Raw genomic sequence first — 24,174 nt, 5'->3', positions numbered from 1 at the left:
AGCAACTGTAATGATAAAGTATCATATACTAATATAGGAATAACTATTAGAGGAATGATTTTTCTATATCTGTAAGATATATCCAGATTCAGTATCACTCTCAATTTATATAATAAAATATCAGGGCCATGAAGTTCCTTTTATCTGGGAACCTAGAGACTATAATGCATTATTTAACAGGTTGAGTGGAGTTTAATTCAAAGCTGTTTTAAATGTTAATCTCTTTCTGTATATGTATATATGATGGTTAGAAAGAGACTGGCAGGGAATTCACTTATATCTGGTTGAGGAAAACTTCATAAGCAGCTTAAAGATCTTGTCAGATTTCTCCTCATTGAGACACAGCCCATGGACAGCTTTCCAGCATGGGAGATATATGTGCTCATACTTCAAAGGCAGGAGAGTAGAAGTAACTCAATACAACCAAGAACAAAATGGCGGAGCAACTGTGCTAACCTGTCAGAATCAGATGCAAGATGAAGGACAAGATGTTGGCCTTGCAATCACAAAGACCTGAGTTTGATCTCCAGAACCTACCTTACAAAAGCTGGGTATGGTGGTGCAGCCTTGTAAGCCCAGCAACGGGGAGGCAGTAACAGCCAGATCACTAGGCAACTGGCCACCCAGCCTAGCCTACTTGGTGAGCTTCGTTTAGGCTAGTGACAGACACTGTCATCAAGGTTTCCAGCACCTGAAGAATGACAACCAAAGTTGTCCTCTGGCCTTCACATATATGCACATATATGCAAATGTACACACGCGTATAACCACACATACATGAACACACACACAAGAAGCAAGATATGAAGGTGATGTCAATATATCAGGCAAGCTAGTGAATCTTTTGTAACTTGAAAATGTTTCCAAAATCTTAAAGTCTTCTTTGTTGAACTCTTTCTTAGAATTTTCAAGTTGAAAGCCATCACTACTGCAATCATGTATGCTTGCTCAAGTAGATTTGTTCATATGGTACTGTGTGAGTCAACCCCAGAGCACAGAAAATGGCCTATGAATCAATGCAACCTTACAGGCTTTGAAGGTCTACAGCTGTAACTGAAAGAGCCCCGTCAGACTCTCCTGGGTTCCTGTTGTCAGGGAAAGTCCATTCACTTTGCACTTCATTATAGCACGGCTTTATCAGATTACTATTTCAGAGCAATAAATAGTTCTTTCAGACACTGTGGGCTCCCCAATGCATATGGACTATAATTGAATCAGCTAATAGTATTGTGCTGATTTAAGGCATTATTAGTGCATACCGAAGGTCACCCTCACAATAAATTATCCATTTGAGTCTCACAAAAATGCTACAGAGGCAATGAGGCTGCTTTCCACTTCATTCTTACTTGACTTAAAGGAAACCAATGTTCTCTGCCCAAGGTCAAAGAAGAAAGGAAAGTGCTGTTGGTGGAGGTCAGACCTCAGTCTCTAACTCCATGTTCTGTGCTGTGTCACTCAGGCTACACTCAGCCTGTGTCCACACACACAGGAAGCCATACACATACGCAGCTGGGCTGGGGCACATCATAGCATCTTGTAGGTGATACTCAAATATTATGACACTTGGGAAAGACAGAAGAGTCCCTTCTGTCCTCAGAACACAAGGATAGACTACAGACCAGGGATCTTGGATTTTGTCACAATCTCAGTACTAAATGTACAGTCACTCTTCTGGTTGTCTCCCTGTTCCAGCCTTCCAGATGCCAGTAAGCATGGATCAGGAGAAAATGGAACAGTGTTTTGTGGCTTTGTTCTTATGAACAAAGTGTGTGTTTGTGTGTATGTGTGTGTAGGTTAGAGACTGATATCAAAAGCCTTCCCCTATCACTTCCCACCTTATTTCTTGGGGCAGGGTCTCTCACTGAACCTGGAGCTTGCTGATCCATGAGAAATTCAGGAGCCTATTTTTCTGTCTATTGATATTTATAATGAGCTCTATATTTGGAACTAAGAAAAATGGTGATTATAAACATACCAATGGGAATTCCATGTTTATGGTGATTATGAAAGGGGAATTGGTTTTATTTTCAACACTAGGATATCCCAGGAGTTCTATCATGTGAAGTCCCCTCCGGACACCATTGAAGCTGATGTCATCATATATAAGTCACAATAGACCAGGTTGACTCTGTCAGCCAGGGACAAGGTACAGCTTAGATTGAACTATGGATATTTATTCCATGAATTAATACAACCATCGCACGTTATTATATGTTTTCAGATTGGCAGAGTTCATCGGCTCAGCAGTTCATAATTTAGCAATTATTATGTACCTCCTACATACCAGGCATTGTGGGAAATGTTTTCATGTAGCTAGGTCATATTTTTGAAGCATATAGTTTTTATTTCCATGAGGTAAAAATAAAAGCTTAGCAAGAGCATTAATAAAAGGCAAAGCTGGGGTTGGAACTCTGTCTTGACTCTAATTGCACTGGGCCAATAAATAGGCCCAATATCCTCTCTTACCCTCCCCAACTGGCACTGGTAGCTGGTCATACCTGTGGTGATATTTTATTTGTGAACCCCAATAGAACTTATCTGTGGATCAGAGAACAGAGCCAGCCACTATATTAAACATAGAGGTCAGGCATTGGTAGCACACACCTTTAATCCTGTCACTCAGGAGGCTGAAATCTGTCTGGCTCTCTGTGAGTTCAAGGCCACACTGGGAACAGAGCCAGGCATGGTGGCACACACCTTTAATCCCAGCACTTGAGATCTTTGCTTTGGGAAGGACACACACCTTTAATCCCAGGAAGTAATATGGTAGGACTCAGAAAGGTATATAAGGCGTGAGGAAATAGGAACTCAGGTCTTGAGGCTGAGGATTTCAGTCAGAGGAAGTCTCTCTCTGGAGGTTGAGGAGTTGGTAAGGTGAAGTTGGCTGTGGCTTGTTCTGTTTCTCTGGTCTTTCAGCATTCACCCCAATATCTGGCTCCTGGTTTTTTGTTTTTGTTTTTCTTTTTTATTACTAAGACCTTTTAAAGATTCGTGTTACACATCCCCTTGGCCACACCTGGCTGGACTGACTATGACTCCCAATTGCAACATCTGTCTGTACCTCCCTCAACTCCTCACAAGATTAATCTGCACTTGTGTGACCCAGCAGTATAGAGAAAAGCAAAGCCACGCATTGCCAGTGGGCTACCCTCACCCCATGCTAGTTAGGAGAGCAGTAACAGGGTAGACATTTCCACAACCTCACTGACTTCTTGGACTGTTTTAGGGAAGTCAAGCCATGGGTCACTGTAGCTACAACCTTCTTGTCTAGGCGCTTATCAGTTTGGTCTAGTTTCTGGAAATCAGTTTTTTCTAAGTTATGTCAGCAAAACTATAGTGTTTTAGTGACTGAGAAAGAAGTTTAAAACAAAACAAAACAAAAAACTTGTACCTCCCAGAACATAAGAAAAGCTACTAATTAATTGGGCTCCAGGGCCACAATATTGGAACATTAGAAATAGAATTTTCCTGAAGTATTCATAAGAAGGTGAATCCCAATTCAGTAGTTAATAATTCTCCTCCAGAGTGAAAACACAAAGCAGGGTAATTCTACCAAGGAACATCTAGGTAGATTTGCTACTTCTGATTCAGTACTTTGGAAAGTCTTTCAAGAAAAGAGTGGGAGAGGGCCTCAAATTAATCTTTGCCCCAGCATGGCAACTTGCAACATTTAGAAGCCACCACTTTGGCAGGAGGAGGAAATCCTTTTTAATTACCTGTTCTTTGCTTTAGTGTATGTACTGGAAATTTGGGGAACACATCCTATCACTGGCATTTAAAAAAACAAAAACAAAAAAAAAACAGTGACCCAGGGAACATTTCTCTATACATTTATCTGGAGAGATTTCCATTTATTCTTTTGTCTTGGAATATGTTCCAATTACAGACAGTGTGGAAGATAATAAAAGAAGCCAAGATCTGTATGTGGCTCTTACCATTCTCTGTTGTTACTGTTCACCATTCTGATGCCCTCTTATTCACCAGCTTAGCCTCCTACACTTAGGTGCCAGGCCCCAAGACTCTTCAGAAAGAGGCCACACCCCCTCTTCCTGGGCCTCAGCAGTCCCAGCAACTATCTGTGCTGATAGGAAGTGACCTTTATATCATCAGCTCTTTGCCAGTGTTGGGATTCATGTCCATTTGTGCAGACTGTACTAAAGAGGGGAAGGGGAATTATTGACAAGTTAAAAAAAAAAAAAGGCAATCTTTCCTTTTTCTTTAAAAACTAAATCCACTCAGAGGATGCTCATTTGCAAATGATATTTGACAAGAAATCAAAACTAATAATAATAGCCATACCCTGGGGTTATATTCAGGGGATGATGTATACTTCACATAGCAATCAAAGACCTTTCAAAATATAACAGATTTGAGATTTATCATACAAAAATTCATTCTATATTTCTTAATTTTCAAATAGATTATTTATGCCATCCCCAATATAAAAATGAGGTCAGAAGAAAAGAAATACTTTAAATCAGTCCACGCTGTGAGAAAGTTGCTTGCGGCATAAAGAAAGGACTTGGTCTTGAGAGGAAGCAGCAAGTGGTTTTGAGGTCCCCTCAGTCACGGAAACCCGACACTGAGACATCCTTAATCCAAAGCTGGTGGCAGTGGGGAGGCCTGAGTGCTGTCACCTTGGCTGTCTGTGGAGGGTAACCTGGTCATGTCAGATGTCACCTTGACCATCTGAGGACATGGAGGGAGGGAAGCAGGCATATTTAACCCCAGAAGAACAGATGCCATGCTATTTATGGACAAAATGAATCCTGTTAATAATAATAATAAAAAAATACTTCAGAGCAAACTTCAGGCAACTTCACCCGGCAACACTTTATTAATTTTAATGAATTTTTTATTTATATGTGTGAAGTTCCTTAAACATCTAATTAAAACTTTCCCTCTAGCTCGGGATCACTTTCTGCCAAAGATGGCCATGTTATATAATGCGAGCATCTCAAATAATTAGAAAAAAATTCAGGAGGTGTGTGTACTGGATGTACTTAAAAATCTATGTGCCCATGGAGACCTGCACCAGATGAGATGGTTCACGGGAAGTAAGCATGATCTTCGTTCTCATAAGGCAGTTTCACTGATCAAATGTAGCTGGGCACATCTTAGCAAATAAAGGATGATGGTATGGGCCTGGGGAGAGGTTCTAATTGCTTGTATGTCTCAGAAATTTAGGGTACTAGGCAAACAGGCAACTGCCTGTAACTCCAGTTCCCAGGGATCCAGTTTCCTCTTCTGTCCTTCAAGGGCACCTGCACTCACATGCATGTATACACATGCACACGTACACACACACACATAAATAAAAATAGTAAAAAATTTTAAAGGTACAAAATTTGGGGTAAAGGGAACTCAGAGCACCTTTCGAGATAATTAGGAAGGAGAACTAGTGTGCCTGCATCTAGCTCCATTTCCACAACTTTAAAAAGGAACAAAACACCAGAAATGGAGAGGTCTCAGGGTGTAGGAGTAGTCACAGGAGCCCAAGCAGAAGCCTGGCTTGTGCTGGAGATCAACACTGCTGCATCTATCTGGGGAAGGGCTGGAGATCAACACTGCTGCATCTATCCGGGAAAGGGCATGAAAATGGTGGGCAGCAGTGGCGGGCAGAAGCAGCAGACAGCAGTGGCCAGTGCTCAGAGGCCACTGGCATGCTCCACTCTAACCTTTTCTCCTGTTGAGGTTGGAAGAGACCACGACACTTACCGTGGTATTTACCTTCCTAAGAGAAAGAATGTTCAGCTGGCTTTCTCACTGCCAGCTTCCTACAGGTGCATAAGCCCAGTGCACAGAAATCATGGTGGGATTCATTTCCAGCATGAACAAAACTGAGTACCATTTCAAAACTATGAAGATGGCAGGTGTTTGGGCCTGTGAGTGTGGGTGCAAGGAATCACAATTATGAGCATGAATATGTCAATTCTTTAAACATTCATCCTAAGAAATATTTAATTCCCAATATTGTCAAAATAAAATATAATGCTTGAGGATATTTTAAGGAGATGTGACCTGCTATTTGGATTTTCCCATTTCTGATGTTTCTCCGTTTTGTACAACAATATGGATTGACTTTTAAAATCAAAAGCAAAGTTATGTCTAAAATCCATGTGAGAGGTATCTAATTTTGTCATCTTTTGCTTTTCCTCTATCTTAGTACATTTCCATTTCTTCTATTTAGTATCTCTGATAAAGAGATAGATTAAATGAAAGCATTTTTTAAATTGCAAACTCCATGGGCTGACAAGATGGCTTGGGCAGGTAAAGCACTTGCTGCCAAGCCTGATGACCTGAGTTTAATCCCTAGAACCAACGTAGTGGAAGGAGAGAACAATCACAAGTTGTCCACTGAGTTCCACATGTGCGAATGCGCGCGCACACACGCACACACACAAATAAATGTTTTAAATTACAAAGTCCACAGTAGCCATAATAAAATCTGTAAGTAGCAGATTGATCACAAATGAACTGAGTGTCTGTGTATTGTGTGTGCTAAGTGTTTTAGGCACCTAAAACAGATGTCGAAGAAATTTTCAGGAAGATGGCAGACTGGCATTCCGTGTTAGCAAGAACCAAAGGAGTGCTAGCATTTATGAAGCTCCTATGACCTAAAATAAAAAGATCACATGCTTGGGATACTTGGGTTAGTTGTACGCGAAGATCAAAGAAACGAAAACATCTCACTGGGAACGTGCTTTCGAGTGAGAGTGTGACTGGCTGACTCTTCTAGAATTGAAAAAGATTTCCATAATCCTAGCAACCTGGAGTCTGAAGTAGGAACATTGACACAACTCCAAGGCATCCTGCGCTATATAGTGATTGGCAGGCCAGTTTAGGCTACCCAGTGAGACTCTTTCGCAAAACCAGAAATGTGTGCAAAACCAGTATGCTTATGACTGGTCTGAGTAATTGAACTGGAAAGTGACTTCTGCCTAAAATGTGATTGCTATCCTAAACAACAGTCACTTCCATGGAGGGGAGAGCTGCCCTCAACCCTTATATACGATGGTGTAGTAGGGAGGGTCTGGGTTCCTCTTATGCTTCAGGTACAGATGAGCAGTGGCCAAATCCTTCTGATTCAATCTTAATCTCAACTTTCCAACTGAGGTATATCTCCCCAACCAAGTTGGGAGAACACCCAAGCTTTGTCAGGTGTCTGGCAGAATGCGGAGCTTGTGGCAGCATCTCCCAGGAGCTTCATTCTCTTCCCTGAGAGGCAAAGAGTCGAGCAGCATCCCCTCATCTGAAGGATGGCTCCCCATCCTCCTCATCCCCATATGTTGGTTCCCCATCCTCCCTGTCCCCATATACAGGCTCCCCATCCTCCTCATCCCCATATGTTGGTTCCCCATCCTCCCTGTCCCCATATACAGGCTCCCAATTCTCCTCATCCCCATGTGTTGGCTCCTCATCCTCCCTGTCCCAGTATACAGGCTACCCATCCTCCTCATCCCCATATGTTGGCTCCCCATCCTCCCCATCCCCATGTGTTGGCTCCCCATCCTCCCTGTCCCCATGTTCAGGTTCCCCATCCTCCCCATCACCATATGTTGGCTCCCATCCTCCCCATCACCATATGTTGGCTCCCCATCCTCCCTGTCCCCATATTCAGCCTCCCCATCCTCCCCATCCTCCCCATTCCTATGTGCTGCCTTCCCATCCTCCCTGTCCTCATGGGCTGGATCCCCATCTTCCCCATCCCCATATGTTGGCTCTCCAGCCTGAGACGGCCTTGTGACATCCAACATTGCTCTGTATCTTCCGTTCCATATCACCAAAAGGAAAAGCAGTGAATCAAAGCTGAGCTTTCTTAAGTAACAAATGTCAATGCCATTTGCCATGACCCTGTGTTTTAGTGATGTATTCCCATTTTCCTAACAGGAGTTGAAAAGACTGTTCTCCAGAATTGTTTAAAAGGCTATCATTTTATGTCTATTATTGTTGAAGAAGGCAATTCTAAAGAAATGAGAGATATATCATGGAGTTCTCACAGCAAAGTACCAAGGAAAATGTTACCCTTTGCACACAATGTTTTCTACTTAAAAACATCTCAAGAAATTCCACAAGGAAATGAGGAAAAGTGAATTTCACATGTGATCAGAAAAGAAGTGGCTGAAATAATAGCTGGGGCCATCCTAATGGGATGAATTTTAATCACCTTCTAATCTACTTCTTTCCTGTTCTTTTTAAGCCTGAGGTAGGAGTACCTGGCTTCATGTGGCATGAAGTATATAACTCACTTCTTGCCTGAGTGTATTTCCAGTCGTGTTTTCATTTTTGTCGTCTTCGTGTTGTTTTAAGTAGTAAGTCAGTGTTGACCTTTTGGTACAGTCATATTTATAAGGTCGAACTATTGTGGATATAGGTTACTTGGAATGTGTTAAGCAAATGACCTCTGTAAAGAACATCACACCACAGTGGCTCTATGGTTAGTTCTGCAGAGCTACTGATGGCAAAACTGAGCAGAGTCACTTTATCACATACCAGCCAAATTCTAAGTTTTAGGAGCAGCCTCCTACAGATTAGGTGGATGGTCAGCAATACCAGCCTGGATGCGGGACAGCAGACGAAGGCAACAGAGGGATGGGAGGGGACTTTGATAGATGAGTGGATTCACCGCGTGTGATAGGCTCTCGGGTACCCTTCCTGCAGCCACAAAGATGGAACCTGCAGAGCTCCCCCTGCTCAGACTCTACTGCATTAGTTAAACAGCAAAAATCATGGGGTTTTGGCATGAAAGCTGGCAGTTGCAACAGGGAACTAACCCGGGTGTCATGACTCTTTCCAGGTAGTAGGTGTAACCTTGAAGAAAAAATGGCACTGTCTTCAAAAAAGTGACCTGACCCTGGCTTTGGTGGGTTTTTCTGCAAGAAATGCAAAGCCCCGCATGTGTTTATGATTCAACCTTTCAGCCGACCACTGCTTTGTTCTAGAGTTCAGCATGAAAGGACTAATTTTTGTTTGGTTTTTGTTTCTGTTTTAGTAAAAAGCATGTCTGTTGCTAATTCTAGCTACTATAGTTGCATATGTAAAAATTCTCTCTTTGTAGTTTATAGATTGGTAGCATTTCAAATAAATGACATTTTGAAAAATTCACCTGAAATTTTTTGAGATGCTTATCAATTGATATCTTCCTTCTCATCGCAAGAGGAGTCTGAGTTATTGCTTTTCAATTATACCTTATAATACTAGATCCGTTCCTTTAAATATAGTAGGGATTTGAATATAAGCATGCCACTTTGTTTATTGCTATATTATTAGAACATCTTAGAGCATGGAAAGACTTCTTCGCAAATGATTTTGCTCTTGAAAAGTTGCAGAAATAAATGTTATAAGACAGATATTTTTCTATAAATGAGCATAGCTTATAGACATATAGTAAGTTAATAGCATGCACTGTCTCACTCAAAAAACTTTAATATCTGAAAGACATGTTAAATGGCTAAACAGTATCTCAATACATCTTTCCCCAGAATTCAGAATTGTGCTATCTCTATTTTAGGAAAGTCATATTGCTTCATTAAAGAGGAAGCCTGGAATTCTTGTCTACCCCAATTGACTCTGCAATGAAACATCAAGTTTCCCTTTATTCTTCCAGAAGTCAGTAAGCCTAAGGAGCAATGCCATGAAGTCTTTTGAGAACACATATGCAAATTATTACTGATTCATCTGTGAAATAATAGCTCTACTACCTGCTATTCATCTTGGAAAGAAACACATTGTCATTTAATAGTGCAGCCCTTAATCAAAACAAGCACATCTTGAAATCTATTAACTGTACAAAAAGGTTTCCTTTCTTGACATAAATAGAAGCTATGACTGGCTACATTTTAGAAGGTTAGAACCTGAATAAATGGAGGGGTTTGTCCCTAAATGGAACCTGCTTTTTAGATGTCCTTGCAACACCTAAAATACTAATATAACCCAAGCCCTTTTGTGTTGCATCAGGTGAGGCTATCCAGCTTTACTGAGTTCTGGAGTTAATTCCCTTTCCAGGCAATGCCCCCCCAACACACACACACACACACACACACACACACACACACACACACAAACACTTGTCCATGTGTCTCTTTATGAGGCAGCTATAAGTAGATTGACAACACAAATATTTTATGTGCTTTTAATATAAAATGATTTCCTCCAGGGAGGCTCTGGCAAGAGAGCTGAAAAAAATTATTTTTGTTTTGCAAGTATTGAGAGAATATTGGGAAAAGGATTTTTTTTTTGTTCCATGATGACATATTTATATTTACTCTCATAAACTTGATAATCTGGTCAGCTTAAAGGGCAGAAGGCTAACACCCCTTGCAGGCTCACAATTCTCTTTATATGAGACAAACTGACACCAGATACAGCAAAATCACTGCCCCAGTGGGAATATTTTACTTGTGTAATTATAGAATTCTTCAATTAAAAGACATGTCTAAAATTGTACTGAAGTTCCTTGGTCTCAAAAACATTGAAATTAGGAGAAGAAATTCTACTTGACTCAGGTCAGACCATCCCACAGAACACCATGGGTAAAACCCTGGTATGGGAAACCACTGTAGAATACTTAAGAAATGAAGTTTGTATACTCTTTATGCCAAATTCATCGAAAAATGAGATTTAGAGAACACCTAGTGAAAGCACTTTGCAAATCAGATCCTGGCTCTAATCTCTGCCTCAAACCAAAGTATCTAGGGACTGTCTAGTCATCATTTATAAACGAACACAACAGGAAAGTCAAAGCATGCTAAAATTGAAACTATAAAAAATATGTTCCTATCATGTTAATTGCCTTCAAATATATTATACATATAAAAATACTATGTTAAACAGGTCCGCTGTGGCAGGTGAAAAAGTAGCAGCTAACTAAAAGTTCACAAATAATCTTTCAGATTTTGTGTGTTTTCTCCTCAGCCAAAAGCCTCAAGATTCCCTGGCAGCAGCCCACCTCTTCACTCATGTCGGATTGCGCTTTAAACATTAGCCTGTCTTGTCATAAATAACTTCAAGACGCCTCCTGACACATTCGTTGTTGGTTTCACTGTTGTAGGGAAAAGGCTCTAGGGCTGCAGATAAGGCTGTTGCCATGGTGATGAAGGAGATACCGAGGGAGGAGTCTGCAGAAGAAAAGCCCCTCCTTACTGTGACATCACAGGTGGGCAGATCCATAGGGTTCCTGTAGGAAGCTGACATATGTTAATGTATCAAAAAATGTGATCATCAGCTAAAAAAAAAAAAAAAATACAGCAAAACAAGCCAATCTTTTTAAAGCAGTTTCAATGAAACAACTGTAAAAATATAAATGAAAGCCAAAATTTCAAAAGAAAAAAATTAGTTCTTGATCATGGATTAATTAATTTTCATTACTCAACATTAGTTTTTAAATGAAGACAATATACGTCCAAATATAACACTCTGCTTCTTTAAAAGGAGTCTTGTTGACGTTGAGAAATACCAATAACAAGAAAACAAATTGAATTCCTGAATAAATCCAGTCGTATTATATACATATGTCAGTTTACCAGTAGATGCTCTAAATTTTCTTAAATGTTAAATATATTTCTGTTGTGACTTTGCATACTACACATGTCTATACATATTTATGTCGATAACTAAGTTACAGGCATGAGCGGGAAGTCCCCGAGTTCCATGCAGAAAATGGCCCTCGGCTCCTCCCCACACTTAGTAGCCTTGATGAGGAAACACCATCTCCATTCTGAGCACTAAAGGGCCATTTTCAGCCTCTATTGTGACACACACAGAAAAAAGTCCACATTTGTCTTTAAAGGCGTGCTGAAGCTGGTCCTGCACAGGCCCGGGGGCTTCCGAAACACCCTGTAAAAGTCTCCATAAATATCTATAGCACGACTCATCACCACCCTGTGCGATTCCCAGTTTTAAATTCTAAGATGAAAAATATTTTTCTTGCACTTATCTTATAATTTAGATTAGGTTGTTAAACATTTCATTTCTTCCATAACGCATCCGTAAATGCAGCGGTTCTCTTCCGATTATGCACACGCCTAGAATTAGAAAAACGGCCATTTACAGCCCCTGTGAAGCACATTTCTGTCAAAAGCTAAATTATGGTGGCTTATTTTCAGAATATCAGCAGATCTGGTCCCCAGCTGCTGCCAACATGTGTGTTTTCATTTTATTCTAAATGCCATGTTGTAAGTAATGAAAATTATATAATGCCAAAATTAAATAAAGTTTTAAGTTATTAAAGATTTCTAGGATTGGGAAATTCTACATTGTCAGAGTGTGTTTGTTGTTGCTGTAGTTGTCCATAAAGAAAAGATGCTTTTTCTTCAATGTCATCAAGTTGCCTGTCCTTTACTGAATTGATGTTATGAAGTATATTACCATTTTACAAAAATCACCTGCACATCAGAGTCAGACCTTTGTGAATCCTATATACAGAATATCCAGCTCATGTTACTTCTGTGAATGATTGGCAGGTGAGCACTTGGCACTCCAGGCAGGTGATGAGCCACATGCCTGGGGTCATGTAGGCTCTTGTGCTGCACGAAAGCATCTTGGGAAATCACAATTAAGACAGGCTCCAGCCATCCCTAGAGTTTCCCAAATCTTACATTTTGCTGTTACTTCCCAGTAATCATTTCCACATGTATGATATTAACATGATATCTAAGCTTGAATTCAAAATTCCATAGACATATTTTTGATATTTTAATTTAGGGAAGAAATCATAAATATCGTCATCCTCTCACATTCAGAACATTTGTGTGTGCCCTTTTAAATCTGTCTAGTGTTTTGTGGACTGTTTCTGAGAGACTGATTATGACTTTACTGCATGAAAATTGTGTAACGCTTTCTTTAATGCTTTGTATCCTTATTGCTTACTGGCCAGTTTATGAATCAGCAGGCAGAATTCTGATTCATAAAATGTGATGCACTTGTTGTAATGATAATTCTATGGAACTCAGTGACAGCTATGATAGACTGATTTCTCAACCAAATGTAGCTTTATTAGCTGATATGTTTTTTACATGACACACAAGTGGCTTTTCCCCTGGCACGCACCAGTGTCATGCACAAGCCAAAAAGAAGCAGAGTGAGCTGAAAAAGTGAGTACTTCCCACGGCAACCACAGCATCCAGTCTGTCTGCCACGCCACATTTCTTAACTGTGTGAATGTCCTAGTGTCATGTGTGTCCGGTGTGTCTTGTAAAGACTACGGCATAGCACCACACATCGCTGAGTATAAGGACTCATCTTCATCCCTGGTGTATCGACGCCAGCTGCCATATCATAGATGCCAGACATATCTGAAGCCAATTGCTACCCTCTCGGGATGATCATAAAAGATAAATACAGAAAAGGCCACTGTGTTACATCACCTTGTTCAGTAACTGTTTACTCAGCAGCCCAATATTTCAGCATTTTTAAATTGTGATTACAATGGTTTGTTCTAGAATGTTTATAAAGACTTAGCTAGCCATTCACCAGAGATATCATCTTCAGCAGATGAAACAAAGCAGAAGAATTAGCCAGATGATTGGATTAAAAAACAAGACCCCAGAAAGTATAATTACTAATTTTATAGAAACAAGCAAGTTCAAGTTCATGCTGCCCTAAATTAATGCTAACTCAAACAGTTTGTAAACAGGCATACATTGACAAAATGTTTGAAGGAAAAATACAGTTTGCCAAATCTTTGAGGAAAACGCTCCTCCAGGCCTGGGCTCTCCAGTACTATGGCCACTAGTCACGTGGCATGGAGCACTTCTGGCTTCTAGAAATTGAGACATGCTTCGAAAGTTTCAAAAAGAAAAAAGGTTTGAAGGCTTAATCCCCAAATATGCAAACTACTACATTAATAATTTTTATTGATTGCATGTTGAAATATTTTGGATATGCTGAGTTAAATAAAATGCATTATTGAAATTGTTTTTACTTGTTAATGACCACTGAAGATTTTTATGGTGTAAAGTTATTATTGTTTATATAAGCCGTAACACTTAAGCAAATCTAATTTTATGATAGACAGGAAACCCATGTACCCAAAGATTATGCCCTGGAATATGGGGATTTGTTTTTAGGAGACAAAATGGCCTTAGTGAGTATATATCTCTCTGAAGGAAACTTGAGAAAGTTTCATTTTGACAAATTTGGCCTCCAGGCTGTTTAAATCAAGGTATCCCTGGCTCCTTTTTCCTCCAGAGCTCAGTGTCTTAGAACTGAGTTTCACATCTCTTCTGCCTAGAGGACATTTTCCTTCCCATTTCAGCTCCATGCTCTGTCTGTCCCCACTTCTTATCCGCCAATAGGAATCTAATTTTTCTGTGTTTAATAAAGAGAAAAAGAGCAATGTTCTTAACTGGAAAAACATTCTCAAGGTGACTAAACAGAGCCCCATTTGGGTTCCTATTACCAACTTAAAATGATTGCCTTAAATATATACACATACCTTCCTTAGTAATAACACTGCCCAACTGTGGAATGGCATCTCAGTTCCTTTCTCCACAATGGATTAATTGTGTACCTGTAACTGTCCTGCCTGGAGAAAGTCTGATTGACTGTTCTTTAGATTAAGTCAAGGATTTGGAGATGTTTGACCGTGACAAGAAGAACTAACGTGAGCAATGAGAGTGGAGCCTGTTCAGGGCTGTTAGTACATAAATACCTAAAGCTCTCAGGTGTCAGAGTAGGCAGGACAAGGCTCTGAAGTCAGACTCTTCAAGGGGTGCATGATGGTTAACTTAGCTTATCAATGGATTGATGTAGCTCACATTCCATGTTAGAGAATCTTCCACATATGATCACTATTTTGATAGTCATTGCATGAATCCTAAACTTGCATGTAATTAATAAGCTATAAAGTAGTTCTGTAACAAAATAATAAATGAAAACCTACCCCACAATTGACATACACTTCAAACCAACAATGTCACACACAATAAGGGAGTTTTTAAGTGTACAGATGCATATTTGTGTTTTATTCCTATAGACACAAACTGATCTTAAAAATTCACCGTACCTATTACTATAATATTTTACAAATATGAGATTATTTATCAGTTGTTTCCAATTTTTAGCTGCCCTGGTTTCATTTCTGTTTCTGGGGCAAATACACTCACAAAAAGAAACGTGAGGGAGAAAGGAGCTCATCTAATTTACAATTCCAAGTTACAGTCCATTATTGTAGGGAAGTCATGGCAGAAACCTCCAGCACCACATCCACAGTTAAGAGGAAAAAGAGAATACGTGCCTTCTTGACTGCTTGCTCTTAGCTAGCTTTCTCCTTTCTTGTACTGTTCAGGGTCCCCTGCCTAGGAAATGACGCCACCCACAGTAGTCTGGGTGTTTGTGTCTCAGTTAACAATCAAGACAACCCCCCACTGGCATGCCCATGGGCCAACTTGATTGATTAATTTTTCATTGAGACTCTCTTCCCAGGTGTTTCTATATAGTGTCAAGTTGACAATTAAAACTGGCCAACACACCAGCTTTATTGTTTTAACTTTAAAAATTATTCTTTCAGTTTAAAATGCTTAAGCAACAGAGCACAATATTGACCTTAAGTGAAATCAACTGTGCTGCCAGGAATTCATATCTCGTATACTGTTTGATTATCTGAAATGCATTTTGCTTTGTTGACAAAAATTTTTCACTCTGTTTCTTTTAATGAAAACCCTGATAGATTTATTTGAAGATAAAGTTAAATTTTAGTCACAAAGTAAGTAACATAATTATGCACTCTTGTTTAAGCAATAGAATGTATTTAAAACCAAAATATTTTCCAGCAAGACCATCAATTTGAAAACATGCAAGGAGGGGTTGAAATGAGGAAGGAGAAGGGAGAAATGATGTAATTATGTTATAATCTCAAAAAATAAAAGAAATAATTTGAAGTAAAATATTTCCTTACAATTTGGTTCAAATAGATCGCATAATAATGTTTATTTTTCAAACGCTAAAAATATAGGAGTTAAAATGGAACTAAGGCAAGTGTTCTTTAAATGAAGCATTGAGCTGGTGATGTTGCCTGCATCTGTGTGGCAGTGTCTACTGACCACATCAACTGACCAGTCTTAATAGCTCACCATTCAATTGAAATCATTTGCCTAATATTTGATTAACAATGAAGTATAAAGGCTCAATTGTTTTTTGAATCCTGATTGACAAGGAACCCCTTCACGCCAATCCTCGCCTACCTTCTTTTGTACCCCTTCTGTGTCTTCTGAAGTATTTTCCTCAAATTCTCCAGATTCAAGTTTCTGATTTAAAATAAAAAATGGGATGAGGACATTCTGTCTTGAGGTGACTTTGCCCTCCCATTCACTATGTCAGTGTCCTTCTTGCCAGTGATGATGGTGTTGGGCTGGCATAGGCCTGAATGAATGTCCACTGCCTTAGATGTTAATTCTTGGCATTCTTCATCTCTTGGTAGAAAAACTAGCAACCTTACCAGCATTACAAAATGCTCCTTAGGTGCCACCACATTCCCCATTTAAAAGACACCATCCTGGAAGGAAATAGACCTGAATGTCTAGGAAGCTTTCTAGGAAGTTGCTAAGCATTTTGAAAGAGCACTAATACCACCATGGGTTGCTCCAATTCAGGATGAAGTCCAGGATGCTCACATGATCATTCTGTTGTACTGTCAGCCAGTTACAGTGCATAAAACTGGTCAGCATTTATTAAACCACTACTATAAGATGCCAAAAGAGATTTGCTATAGTCTCTAATGTCATGACAGTTCCAGTTAGTGAGGAGGAAGACATTAAAATAAGATGGTGGTACTATGTAAGCACAGATATGGAGATGATTCAAAAGGTGCTCACTTCCCTGCACTGATGAAGGTCAAGATGTGCCATTATAGGGACTCCTGCAAGTGTCCATTACCATCATGGGACTTGTTTTGCATGTGCTTGGAATTGAAACTAGAGCCTTGCACATGCTAGGTACATATTCTCTCACTGGGCTACACCCCCAACCACCTCTGAACTGATGCAGACACTAAGAGGCCACAGTCAGAGAAGAAATGGAAATGGACTGAGACAAAAACCTCTCATCTAATGAAGTGGGCCTTTTAAACTCAGCTACGACAATCTGATTACTAAGAATCTGATTACCAAAATTGCAGCCACCTAACTCAGTTATTAGCAAAGAGTTAGAAACTTTTGAGTCACATTTTAATAACACCAATGTGCTCTGTACCCAAAGCTTTAAATGGGGGAAATTGATACAATATTTTCAAATGAATTGAAGTAAATCTAAAAGCCAATAAGCTTTACCCTGCTGATGAATAAAGAGGGAATCCATAACACACAATTTGAAAGTGAAGTTTAGTAGAATTGTTTGGGGATTCCATTCAACTTGACCTTTTTCTTTGTAACCTGAGAGATTCATTTACTCTTAAATCACCATGAGAAAAACCATCTGCTTGTTTAAGAATGAGAAGGAGGGCATGGGGAAGCTGATCTTGTCTACACACTTAAAAATACCACTGCCGTGACTAAAACAATGTTCAATCCATTTCATTGGACTGTGTGAAATACACATTTTTGTGCCTTAAATTCTTGCCAAGCCATTGTCTCATTTGTCTGCCATTTCTGGAATACCTTTTGCATGAAATTTCCCTAATGGAAGCTGTGAAAGCTGTAAATGGGTGAGCTGCAATGTGTCTTAACTTCAGATCATGTAAGGGAACCTTCCTTTGTCTTCATGATGTCTCTTACCTCATCTTCCACATCTTCATCAAAGCCCAAGCTCTTTCTGACACATTTTAATGGCTGTTCCATGCTCTCTGTCATCTGGCCTTTCATCTTCTTCACCTGGAACCCTAGCATCATCCGATTCAGCCAGAGCACCACCACACTGGTCCAGCCTGAGAAATACTAACTCTAAAGGCTGTTCTCTGTGCCCTCTTGTTTTGTGTCTCTGGAGTGAAACCTCAAGAATGACAGAGTGATAGGAGGTGGCCGTCACAGTGCTTCCATCGATCCTGGAGTCAGCAGTGGTCAGAAACAGGACACTGGACACTGAGGAGGACACAGCCCAGGCAGGGGTCTAGAAGACTGGAGACATGACTCTGCCCTGGGCTTCTTGGAACCTTCCTGAGCCACCATCCCCTGGTTCCCTTTCCTCCGGTGCTGAGTGAATCTGAGGGGGCTGCTGGTTCTTCCTTCCTCCGGGGACTCCATCTGAAATTTGAACAAGTGACTCAGCAACACCAACCAAATCCTATTGCCTTTGACAAGCATGCTTTCTGGAAGAAAGCCCTTATTCAATAGTGCCTTTCACTTGTTTTTCTGTTTAGATGTTGATATAAACAATGGTTTTCCTGGAATTCACCAGCTATATAGGGTACTTTTTCAGCAATAAGAACCAAAAATATCTGCAGAAGTTGACTATCCCAATATTCTAATATATAAAAACCCAGGCCTGTTCTGCACCTGGGTGCACAGAAAAATCAGAATTCGGGGATAAATTCTTAGCCCTTCATTGTTTAGGAAGAAGGAGTACCAGAGAACATTTCTTGTAATGTAACTGTGTTTATCTAAACTAAAATGATACAGGTTTAGCATACCTATTCTGAAATAAGATCCAAAACTTACCAAGGTACAATATGGAGCTGTGAACAGAAGCCTCTGGCTTCAGAGGGCAGGTATCAGCTGAAACAGAGGCAGACCCCAAAAACCTATTATATAAACTTACCTTTAGGCACGTGTGCAAGGAGTGTATAAAATATAAGTGAACTTTGTGTTTAGACATAGGTCCTGTCCCTAAGTCAGCCCTTGTGTATACATGAACATTTCAAAACCAAACACTATCTAAATTCTTCTCCAAACCAAAATGTTAGTGAAGAAATAACCTGTACATTTTTTTAAATCAACACAGAGAATTTAGTTATACATAGTTATCTGTTTGTGAGGTTAGACTTTCTTTTATTAAGTCCTGATTATCAAAGAAATAGCTGTGACATCATCCATAAATATTCATACTTTTAGAGTCACAGTTGTATTGTGTCTCATGCAAATTAGTCAATGGGACCAGTGTGCTGGTAGTCAGGCCTTGCTGCCTGGTGAGTGCAGGGCTGCTAGAGTAACATCTCGGAGGATATTGTGGTGCCATGTTTGATGGTGACCATCAGCCTCCTGGCACTGTGGCATCCACACCACGTTTCACAGGAACATGAAATTTGCATTAAATCCTGAGGGTCAAAGGAGCAACTGTCATCACTGCACCCCACATGATGCCTGGATCCCAGAAACCATCCCCTGAACAGAGCTGTACACAAACTGCCTATCTGAGAAGCAGATCTGGACACAGAATCACCAGGGATGAGCCATTTTGTCATGTTCTTCTATCTTACATGCCTTGCCAGGGATTTGAAGTACATCTTCAGATCATAAAATGGACTTTTATGCCAGAAAATATTTTAGCTAATTCCTAAACTTGAGTTGTCCACAGCATTTTTAAAAACTCAAATGTCTTACCCAGAAACTATAAGGAACTCACAGACCCTCAACACTTAAAACTATTTCAAAATAAACAGCATGGGCAATAGCCAAGAGGAATGATCCAAAAATCAAAGATCAAAGGGATCAGAATTTCATTCATAGGTTAAAGGAACATCTTTTAATACAAACCAAAAAAAAAAAAAGGTTAAAAGCCACCCCATCTTAGAAAATGTGATTCCAAGTGAAATATGTCTTTGTATGTAGTAACAATAAAACTAACAATAATTGAAGACTAATGTCGTTAACTTAAACACTAAAAGAAAGGCGATCTCCATGATATCCCACAATAATATCCACAAATGTATATGAAAATCAAATGTTTAACTCTCTATAAAAAGCTCTATGGGGTCCTGAGGTTTGATACACTTCAGTATCAGCTGTGTGCTCGGGTGTCCAGTCTATGATGAGCATGGTAGCTTCCCTGACACTGAGCCAGAGACACAGTAACATGATAATGAGTGGAGTTCAATATTTTGACTTGACAATGTTCCAAAGTCCATTATTTCTTAATTTATGTTTCTTTAAAAAAAAATATTAAAACCTTGACAGGTTAGTTATTAAAATTCTAGGGACTTTGAGGCACATCTTTTCTGGACCCCAAGTAGAACCAAACAGCTATGCTTCCCCAGAAAACCAAGACTCCCAAGTTAGGGACCAACTGCTTGTGTAGACGTATATTTTCTCTCTTAACTGTAGACATCATGGACTGAAAGAGAAGCAAAGTAACTGAAAGTAAACAGCTGGCCACCACCTGTGATTAGGAACCCACTAAAACAGCTTTCAGTCACAATGTTAAGTCTACTAAATCACAGAATGAATTAAGGGGAAAATAGCATTATGCTTATTACAATCTAGTCTCATAGACTAAAGGTTTTCACAAATACCTACTAGATGCCTAGACAGGTAATAAAATAATATTTTCGAATCTCAAATAATATTTGTCATGTCCTACAAAACCGTTCTAAGGAAATGAGGGGTTTGTTCTAGGCACCTTGAACTTTTAAGAAGGGGGCAAAAATAGTGTTCATCCAACCAACCACACAGGTCCATGTGTCTGTCCATCTCACCCATAGACACCACGTAGCTAGTCCTCATGAGAGCCCATCACCATGGAATCTGAAGCTACTGTTCCAATGCTTTCTAGAACTTTCAGTCCAGATAGAGAATCGCTTTAGCCCATAGCAACTGTGATGGAACAGGTGTCTTTTCTCATGATGACTCTAAAGTCACTCCAGGAGGGAGAGAAACAGGCTTAAGCTCTAACACTGACATTGGCTGCATCCAAACTATGTTAACAGTGCTGAAGGCTCCTTCCCCAGCCATGGTAATGTTTTGTTTTCTCTATTGCCCCACCCCGTGATTTATTTATGTTTGTGTTTATTTCGGTAGGGCTTGCTTGTCCCCTTGTGTTGCAGGGCTGCGTTTTCATTCACCTGCTCCCGCACTGTAACAGAGAAGCCCTTTAATGCCTGTTTTACTTTGTTCTCAGCTGGTGAATGAGCAGCAGGAAAGCAGACCTCTCCTGAGCCCCTCCATCGATGACTTCCTCTGTGAAACCAAATCCGAGGCCATTGCAAAGCCAGTAACATCCAACACAGCCGGTAATTCACTTCTAACTATGCTCAAGGGAAGTACGTTTTACCTAGAAATGCATGTATGCTTCCTCCTCCGGGCATTTTCCTAAACAAGTGCAGGCAGTGTTTATTTGTTTGTAGGTGTGGGTGTTTGCGTATTGAAACATACCTGTGGAGGTCAGAAGACAGCTCATGAGAGATGATTCTTTTCCACCCTAGGGGTCCCAGGGACTGAACTCAGGTTGCCAGGATTGGCAGCAAATGCCTTTATCTGCTGAGTCATCTCACCATCCCCCTCCTCTAGGCTTCTCAAGTGGGGGATGATATTTACAACCAAGTGACTGGCCTGTATACAATTCAACATAAATTAATAAATAACTTTAGATTACACAGGAAACTACGTTGTATATTACCCAGGCAACTTCGCTGGCCTTGAGTATACTGCTGTTCTCACTCAGTTTTTGATGCATACTCTTCTGCATTTACTGTTCTGCATTCCAGAATCCACCACGGTATATAAGGAAAGCTGCTATTTCAGAGTCAGGTTTTGCAAATTCAGCTTAATGGTCCAATTATTCTTGAAAATATTTCGTGAAACCAAAGTCTCGGAAAACAAAAATGTTGTGGTGCCTTTCTGAGTAGAGTTAAGTGATAATTAAAATACCCTATAGACACAGCATGTTGTAGAGCCATTTGAATGTGGTCCTTGATCTCTCTTACAAATTATCTGAACATTGCAATTTGTACAAACCCTTCCTGGAATTAAGCATTCTCAACAGAACACCCTCTTCTGCTCAGTGCTTGGCACATGTAGGCAGGAGCATTCCGTCATCAATCCGTATTCTCAATCTGAGGAAGACTGCAGGCTCTGGAAGGATGGTGGCAGCCCAGATAGAAGACCAGATAATCTGAAAGTTGGGGGATCAAACCTCATGCATTCTCATCCAGCTCTGCATCATGGTGTCAGCTACTGCTTTCCCTCATCTCTCTGGTAGCATAGCTGAGGCTCACCTTCCATATCTAATAATAGCATGATCTTTCCCTTGGAAATGACTTGAGAAGATGAATGAAGCCATCTGTGGATGTGCTGACAGTGGGAAACTCTAGCTGGGGAGGTCACACCGACTGAAGTCAGGTGACAGCATTCTTGACACTTCCTTCTTTGTTACCTAATGTCACACCCAAATCATTGTTTTCTAAACCCAGCTGTCACTTAGAGTGCTCAGGAACATAGAACAGTGCTTGCTGTATTCTAAACAGGACACTGAAATGAATTCAGACTATCAGAGCTGATTGAGCCTAACCTCTGAAACTGGAGTGCTATCCCAGAAAATACAGAGCCGGTGTCTCTTAACTGCAGGTAACTCCACAAGATTCAGACACATTAGAAAGCTCATCCTCATTTTCAATTCCTACTGACAAAGAAACTAAGCCACTTAGAAGCCCCCAGCCCTGAGGCCCGGAAAGTGGCTCAGTCAGTACACATTAGCTGCATAAACATAAGAACCCGAGTTTAATCCCCAGAACTCATGTTAAAAAACAAAAGCAATGAGACATAGAAGCATGTGCTTCTAATCCCAGCACTGGGAGGGCGGGTACAGGAGGACCCTGGGCTTTGCTGGCCTGCCGCAAGCTAAGAGAACAGTCGTGAATCTCTAAAGCTCATATCAAGGTGCTGGCTGGCCAGACACTCCTGTAGGCTCTTGGGGAGATATTGTTCCCACCTCTCTAATCCTTCCTATTGGTCCCTTGACTCCAACCTTCATGTGGGATTTTGTCTGTGTGCAGATCACATCCATGTTTCTGTCTGCACACCTACCTGTGTCTGAATTCCCCTTCTACATGAGGATATCTGTCATCCTGGGATTGTGTCCTAGCCTCCTCCAGGACAGCCTCATCTTTAATCACATTTCCAATGAGGTCATCTTCTCAAGTATGGGGGCTTCTCCCTAGGAATAAGGGGTGGAGCCCCATTCAGTCTATCATGTAATATTCTGAATCTTTTCTGCCATACAGTGATTTCCAATCACCCTGTGTTGGACACTTTGTTTTACAAGCTTAGAAATATATCTCAAGGCAAAAATCGCTATATTTTTAAATCCCTAAAGAATGTAGCTCTTATAAAAATCAATACAAAGTAAACAATGTAGGAAGTATTTTTCCAAAGTAATGGATTTTTTTCTCTAACCATTTTTAAAAGAACATATCTTTAATTTTATTGCTTAATAAGAGAAAACAATTATGTATCCATGATTTTGTGTGTGTGTGTGTGTGTGCTGGGAATTGAACCCAGGTCTCAGACATGCCTAGCTGTTTTTCCACCTTCTTTTTTCTTTTTTATTTCTTGAGACAAGTTCTCAATAAGTTGTCCAGACTGGCCTTGAACTCACAGCAAATGGTGATCTGCCTACTTCTCAAATAGCTGAGATTACAGACAGTGGCACCAAACACAACAAAACCCTTGATTTAAAAATATAGATGTGTAGATATTATATTCAGGCTGATAACAATAAATGTCCTGAAATCCACTGAACAGCAGATACTTTAAATGATTAGATAGTCATACATGTAGCATGTGTGACAAAATTTGCAATATACTAGTGTATAACTTAATAACTCTAACATATGTTAAAACACAGGACAGATCTTTTTGTCAGAGATCAAGAAGAGAGGTAGGGCTCCTTGCTGTGATTTATGAAGCTAGAGAGAGGTTGAGTCATTAGACCAATAGGTGGTTTGGAAGGAATATTTTTTATGGTTTATCATTGTTTTAATCCCACTCTTTTATTTAGAGTTAATATAGTTATTGTGAGACTTCTGTACATAAACCACATGATAAAATAGCTTAACTAAAATATTGGCATCAGATTTACAGGACACACTTTTATGAAATGCAAGTGGCTATAAAGCTAGCAACACATCTCAGGAAAGCTTAGAAATCTGGGAAGCAGGGACTGGAGAAACGGCTCAATTGTTAAAGCATTTGCCAGGCAAGCTAGAGTGAAGGCCAGAGTCTAGATCCCCAGGCATTTGCCTGTAATCTAGCCTCTGATGTGGAAACAGGGCCTCCAGGACAGGCAGGCTAGAAAGACTCACTGTGTTGGCAG

General features: G+C 40.1%; 1 protein-coding gene and 1 long non-coding RNA gene across 12 annotated transcripts in view; one reads left to right on the top strand and one right to left on the bottom strand.

The window, feature by feature from the left end:
* Window positions 1-24,174, top strand: part of Pex5l (peroxisomal biogenesis factor 5 like) — a 208,417-nt gene that overhangs the window by 119,314 nt on the left and 64,929 nt on the right. For 4 of the 11 annotated variants that reach the window (XM_037206535.1, XM_028872670.2, XM_028872666.2 and 1 more), the window contains 3 exons: window positions 8,798-8,863; window positions 11,051-11,155; window positions 20,983-21,094. In XM_037206535.1, the coding sequence (XP_037062430.1) occupies window positions 8,798-8,863; window positions 11,051-11,155; window positions 20,983-21,094 (283 nt within the window). Of the gene's footprint in view, window positions 1-8,797; window positions 8,864-11,050; window positions 11,156-20,590; window positions 20,818-20,982; window positions 21,095-24,174 lie in introns of those variants that run through there. The other 7 variants (XM_028872673.2, XM_028872668.2, XM_028872669.2 and 4 more) reach the window with 3 other exon arrangements.
* Window positions 17,302-20,592, bottom strand: LOC119088150. The gene is made up of 2 exons (XR_005091735.1): window positions 20,485-20,592; window positions 17,302-18,173 (listed from the first exon to the last, which is right to left on the bottom strand). It is a non-coding gene; the product is annotated as an uncharacterized LOC119088150 (long non-coding RNA).

The sequence above is a fragment of the Peromyscus leucopus genome, chromosome 6 (genome assembly GCF_004664715.2).
Source record: "Peromyscus leucopus breed LL Stock chromosome 6, UCI_PerLeu_2.1, whole genome shotgun sequence".
NCBI classification, from domain to species: domain Eukaryota; kingdom Metazoa; phylum Chordata; class Mammalia; order Rodentia; family Cricetidae; genus Peromyscus; species Peromyscus leucopus.
The sequence above is the reverse complement of the archived record's forward strand: the minus strand, read 5'-3'. Positions and strand labels throughout refer to the sequence as shown.